Here is a 6,013-nt window from a genome sequence, read left to right as displayed (position 1 = left end):
GTATATATACACTGCACAGTACCACTTCTCTTGTCCTGTATACTGGGTGTCATTCTCAGTATCTGTATTATTCTGTATATATACACTGCACAGTACCACTTCTCCTGTCCTGTATACTGGGTGTCATTCTCAGTATCTGTATTATTCTGTATATATACGCTGCACAGTACCACTTCTCTTGTCCTGTATACTGGGTGTAATTCTCAGTATCTGTATTATTCTGTATATATACACTGCACAGTACCACTTCTCTTGTCCTGTATACTGGGTGTAATTCTCAGTATCTGTATTATTCTGTATATTACACTGGGTGTAATTCTCAGTATCTGTATTATTCTGTATATTACACTGGGTGTCATTCTCAGTATCTGTATTATTCTGTATATATACACTGCACAGTGCCACTTCTCTTGTCCTGTATACTGGGTGTAATTCTCACTATCTGTATTATTCTGTATATATACTCTGCACAGTACCACTTCTCCTGTTCTGCTGAAGAAGAGGTGGCATTGGCTTTGGGGAGGGTCAGTACTGATGGGTTTATTATTTTCTATGTCTACAATCCTATGGTTAAATAAAAATTAATCCTGAACAACTTGTTTAAAGGGGTTATCTGAAGGTTGGAAATTGTCCTCTATCATTGGGATATGGAATAATTTTCTGATTGCTGGGGGTCCAACAGCCGGGACCCCCACTGTTTCCGAGAACCAGGGATCTGAAGAGCTCTGGGTGAATGGAGCGGTAGTCGATCATTCGCATTGCAGCTCCATTCACACGTGGCTTAATAAACATCCCCTATAATGGAGTGGTGAGGGGCATGAACAAGAAAGCAAAATGTGCTGAACTTTTCATTGTGCCTCAATGGGATGAGGGGGGCGGTGATTTGGTATGTGGGCTGGTGGGGTTTGTGTGACAGGCGTGCTTTTTCATTTTTCATCCCATTCCAGCCCTGATCTCTATATATATATAATTAAAATTCTTTTAAAAGCAGAAGTGTTAATATGTATTTTTTATCGCTTAGCAGAATGCAGAGTGAAGTTTGATAGATATAAGAAAATCTCAATAAATATAGAAGTTGTTTTTTTTTTTTATTAAGGATAGGGTAGAAGGATAAGGGATGAACAAAATCAGGGACAGAATCAGTAGACAAAATCATAGTCAGGAAGAAATCCGGGTCAGATACCAGGTGATCAGTAAAAAAAGCCAAGTCAGGCGAGCAGTATGGATAGAGCGGAGCCTGGTGACAGAGGCATTACCGAAACAAGTCCGGGTAGAGGTGTTACAGTTAGAAGGCCACAGGTAGATGGTGAAGGTCCTTCTTTACAGGTCCAGCAGTGATGGTGGATCAGCTGTACTCCGCTAGATGCGGAGCTTTTCCGTCTTTTAGATGACACTTGGGCAACAGCGACAGCATGCAAATGCGCGAGCTGCCCTGGATAGTCCACGCCGGCAGGATGATAAGATCCGGCGGAAGATGGAACCTAAGAGAAGAGAAATACATACAATGTAAGTGATGGGACTCCATATTACATGATACTACTGTGCGGTCAGTGTGGCCGGCCGGACAGCAGAGGAATCTTATTCACACAGATGTCCGGGGTCATTGTCAGCCATCATACATGTGACAATCCCATCACTGACAGATGACATCTGCTCCCCATGACTTATTCTCATCACTAACATCACACAACATGGAGATGATTCTCACACTTACCTCGTCTCTTTTTCCCCTTTTTCCCATTTTCTGAGTTTTGTTGGTCTATACTCAGATTCATTTCAGATTTTCTTTCCTCTTCAGTTGTAAATTCTGATCAGAAAGTAAAAAAAACTCAGTAAAGAAATATTCTTATAGGATCTGCTTTGTGTACTGTATATAGAAGAATTGTTCTAGTCCTGTCCCCTATAGTCCTGATAATCTGGCATTGCATTATTATAGGACAGAATAAGTCCTATATACCGTTCATGACCTAATCTGAGGGGCATTAGATGTATCACTGATATGGAGCAGTAAGCGCCCTGTGTGCCGCCACGTGGTGCATCACTAATGAGCGATATTCTACTATAGGAGACGATGTCTTCTTATATTGAAGTGAGTTCCTGGATGCTAAAACGTATTTTACAGAATCCATGAAAACAATTCCTGGATAAAATTAAGGAAATAGAAATACAGTATGGGCCCATGGAAAATATAATTGGGATCCATGAAACCTGGACAACATAGGAGACCTAATACAGAAAAACCAAATATTTGAGCCTTGAAGGAATTGAGGGTAAACTGATTAAATTTGCTGATGACACAAAGCTAGGAGGGATAGCTAATACTAGAGAAGAGAGAGAGAGGATTCAAAAAGACCTAAATAAACTGGAGCAGTGGGCAGCAAACAACAGAATGTTTTTTAACAGGGAAAAATGCAAAGTACTACATCTGGGCAATAAAAATGAAAAAAGCATATACAGAATGGGAGGAATAGAGCTAAGCAACAGTACATGTGAAAAAGACTTAGGTATACTAATAGATCATAGACTGAACATGAGTCAACAGTGTGATGCAGCAGCAAAAAAGGCAAATACAATTCTGGGATGTATTAACAGAAGCATACAGTCTAGATCACGTGAAGTCATTATCGGTCTTTACTCCTCTTTGGTCAGACCTCATCTGGAATACTGTGTACAGTTTTGGGCACCACATTTTAAAAAAGACATAGACAAACTGGAGCAAGTTCAGAGAAGAGCGACCAGAATGGTGACTGGTCTGCAAACCATGTCCTATGAGGAACGGTTGCAGGATTTGGGAATGTTTAGCTTGCAAAAAAGAAGACTGAGAGGAGACTTAATAGCTGTCTACAAATATGTCAAGGGCTGTCACATTGTAGAAGGATCATCTTTATTCTCATTTGCACAAGGAAAGACTAGAAGCAATGAGATGAAACTAAATGGGAGGAGACACAGATTAGATATTAGAAAAAACTTTCTGACAGTTAGGGTGATTAATGAGTGGAACAGGCTGCCACGAGAGGTGGTGAGTTCCCCTTCAATGGACGTCTTCAAACAGAGGCTGGACAGACATCTGTCTGAGATGATCTAGTGAATCCTGCTTTGAGCAGGGGGTTGGACCAGATGACCCAGGAGGTCCCTTCCAACTCTACCATTCTATGATTCACCTTTTGATGCTGTACATACATACCTGATGATGGGGACGAGGAGGGCAAGCTGTTTATAGCATTGTCGCTATCAGATTCAGAAAACGATTCTTTCTGCCTGTCAGGAAGAATCAGGGGGTCGGACCAGAAGACCCAGGAGGTAACTTCCAACTCTCCCATTCTATGATTTAAGAAAAAACATGTAAATCACAAGTCAATGCAGAATAAAAGGGGTGGTCTCACTAGAAGAACACCGACTAGAGGGCCTAATAGGACATATGACAGTCATAGTGAGGAAGGTTTTATGCTCCAATCTACCTTCTATGGATCAGAGCGAAAAACAACTAGCAATAATGGCTGGCATGTAATACTACATCTCTCCTACAGTATGGGCAGCTCTAATACGCGTGAATGGCTGCAATTATGGGCTATTATCACCAACGGTTTCTGAAGCCAAAAGCACAATGACCGCTAATCATTGAGGCTGAATTTGATATTATGGTATTTATGTCCTATATTATATGTTGTGCATATATATCAGCCTGGAACTCCCATTAATGACCCCATAATCTACTCACATTTCTGAGATATTTGTATTGGTTGCTGGCGTACACTCTGGAGGAGACTTCTGGTCCTCATCATTCATCGTTCTGGTAGTGATGGTACAGAGCTAAACATGGACAAAAACAAGATATGAAATACTTTTTTTTACTTTTAGAGGTCTTTTTTGTTTCACATATTTTGGATTTATTGATCACATACGGTACTTACTTTAGAAAGCCTTTCAGAAGATGATGTAAAATTTTGGAAGTCAAGGTTCTCATTGTTCTCACTTGTACCCTCCTCATCCTCTGAGACCGAATGGTCTATTTCAGAGTGATCTACAAAAGTAATGAAGTATTATTAGAGGTTGTTAGTATAAAACAGGCGTCATTTATCACAATATTAGTGGGTACTGATTATTACATTTTATGGAAGACAAGACAAACAGCCGCTTAGTCTAGATGATGTCTTCTTCTACTTACCGATAAATAAGCTGTTGTCCACATCTGAGGCAAGCTGAGGAATGTACTCTGGCTTCTGACTTAGAAGGTTGTTAAAATCTAAGTCACTCAGGAATGGATGACTCTTGATCTCAAGTGATCCTCCTGGAAAAAGAACAAAACAAAAGTGATGTGGACATTGTCAGAGATTGCTTCACATCTGAACAGTTTACCTTAATCTGAATTAATGACATAACTGAGTCAACATGAAGGAAGAAGACTGAAAGTCATAGTGTGGAGAACTAGAAATGGACAATCTGATAGAGAAGTGTTGATCCTCAAGGACATGAGTGATAAGTGTGATAGGTGAATATTAATACTAATATGAATAGTATTATATCTCTTACCTGTCCCAAGTCTATCTGCAGGATTTGTTCTGAGCAGCTCAGTAATCAGGTTCTGTGCATTGGGAGTAGGAGCGGAATTACAATCCCAAATTATGTCACCTGTTATACAGAAAATAAAATCTCTTTACTGGACTGTAAGCTAAAGCAAAGTAAACACCTAAACCAATGTAACTGATCAAAGCAATGGTCGGATCATTCCACTTACCAATGACAATCCTGTCATAAAGCTCAGCTACAGAATCGCCATCAAATGGTACAGATCCCGTGAGAAATTTATGTAGGATTATCCCCATTGACCACCAGTCAACAGGTCTTCCATAGCCTTCTTTGAGGATGACCTCTGGGGCGATGTAATATGGGGTGCCACATAACTGGAAAACAACAGAAGATAGAGATGAAAATGATAAAATGGTTATTATAACACGTTCTCGCCATAAAAACACAATGACAAAAGATAAAATATCAATGGAAACGTTCTCTAGAAATGAAGAATGTAGAGAAGACACAATAGTGTGATGAGATTTGTAAAGAAAAAAAAACATATGCCAAAGGCAAGGTGAACAGATGGGGTATATTAGTTAACCAAATACCAAAGCAAAACAAAGAAAACCCCTTAAAATATAATCTTTAATAGCTACATTTAAAAGCACCCATATCAATATATGAAGACAAAATGCATAAAATGTACAATATATGGGTAGTGGGATAAACGTAGGATAATTGACATGCAGGCTTGCCCTAGAGATCCCAAATGGGCTGAGATCCCGCATGCCAGTGGAGGTTGACACCCTAGCTAATCGGTTTGGCGCCCCCCTCCACATCGGCACTCCCTCCGTGACCCTATCCACCCCTAGACAGACATACACATATACAGATAATGATGAAAGGCAGACAGTCATGTCGCTGCTAACATGCTGAATGAAAAAAAGGCAATATTCAATGTATCAATTATATGGAAACAGGGAAGCTGATATAATGTAGTTCCACTAGTACAGATAGGATATCAAATGCACCAAACTATACACAATTCAGTATGATATATAAACCATCATTCAGAAGCCTATTATAGATACATAAAGTACATTAGTGCTGGCAATTACGGGCAACAAGAACAATATTATAAAAGCACGTGTGCTCAATTAACGGTAAACATAGGAACATAAATATGTCCAAAGTAGTAACAAGTCACCTATATAATGACATTGAGCATGAAGATAATAGTCTAGGACAGACGGTACATATAGACAACCTCAAAATCCCCCTGGCTAATCTATAATCAGGACTGATCTACACAGGACACGTCCAAATGTTGGGACAGAGCATTATCCAGTGTGCGAATTACAAAAAAAGTTGCCAAAAAAGCATTTTAGTCAGCAGTAACCAGAGGACTTATCTGTAAATTGTCCCAACACGTTTCTCCCCCTCCTAATTTGGGGTTCATCAGGGGATCATATTAGGAGATAGCCACAATGAGTCTGGACAG

The 6,013-nt window shown here is 39.8% G+C and overlaps 1 protein-coding gene across 1 annotated transcript; it reads right to left on the bottom strand.

Annotated features, from left to right (window-relative positions):
• Window positions 1–2,116: 2,116 nt before the first annotated feature.
• LOC141212590 (microtubule-associated serine/threonine-protein kinase 2-like) lies at window positions 2,117–5,691 on the bottom strand. Its single transcript, XM_073664961.1, has 7 exons — window positions 5,631–5,691; window positions 4,531–4,629; window positions 4,166–4,288; window positions 3,912–4,021; window positions 3,719–3,810; window positions 3,162–3,321; window positions 2,117–2,140 (listed from the first exon to the last, which is right to left on the bottom strand). Exons 1-7 carry the CDS (start codon window positions 5,689–5,691, stop codon window positions 2,117–2,119), a joined length of 669 nt encoding a protein of 222 aa, XP_073521062.1.
• Between the last annotated feature and the right edge of the window lie 322 nt (window positions 5,692–6,013).

The sequence above is a fragment of the Phyllobates terribilis genome, unplaced genomic scaffold, assembly GCF_046119375.1.
Source record: "Phyllobates terribilis strain yellow unplaced genomic scaffold, ASM4611937v1 Scaffold_178__1_contigs__length_3940740, whole genome shotgun sequence".
Classification (NCBI taxonomy): Eukaryota; Metazoa; Chordata; class Amphibia; order Anura; family Dendrobatidae; genus Phyllobates; species Phyllobates terribilis.
Note: the sequence above shows the minus strand (reverse complement) of the source record. Positions and strands in the feature narration are given on the sequence as shown.

Coding starts and splice junctions, on each gene's coding strand:
- LOC141212590 (XM_073664961.1), bottom strand. CDS start 5,691: ATGTTCCTATGTTTACCGTTAATTGAGCACACGTGCTTTTATAATATT. Junction 4,289..4,530: donor TGCAGATAGACTTGGGACAG/GTAAGAGATATA, acceptor TTCTTTTTCCAG/GAGGATCACTTGAGATCAAG. Junction 3,322..3,718: donor AATACAAATATCTCAGAAAT/GTGAGTAGATTA, acceptor CTTAAATCATAG/AATGGGAGAGTTGGAAGTTA.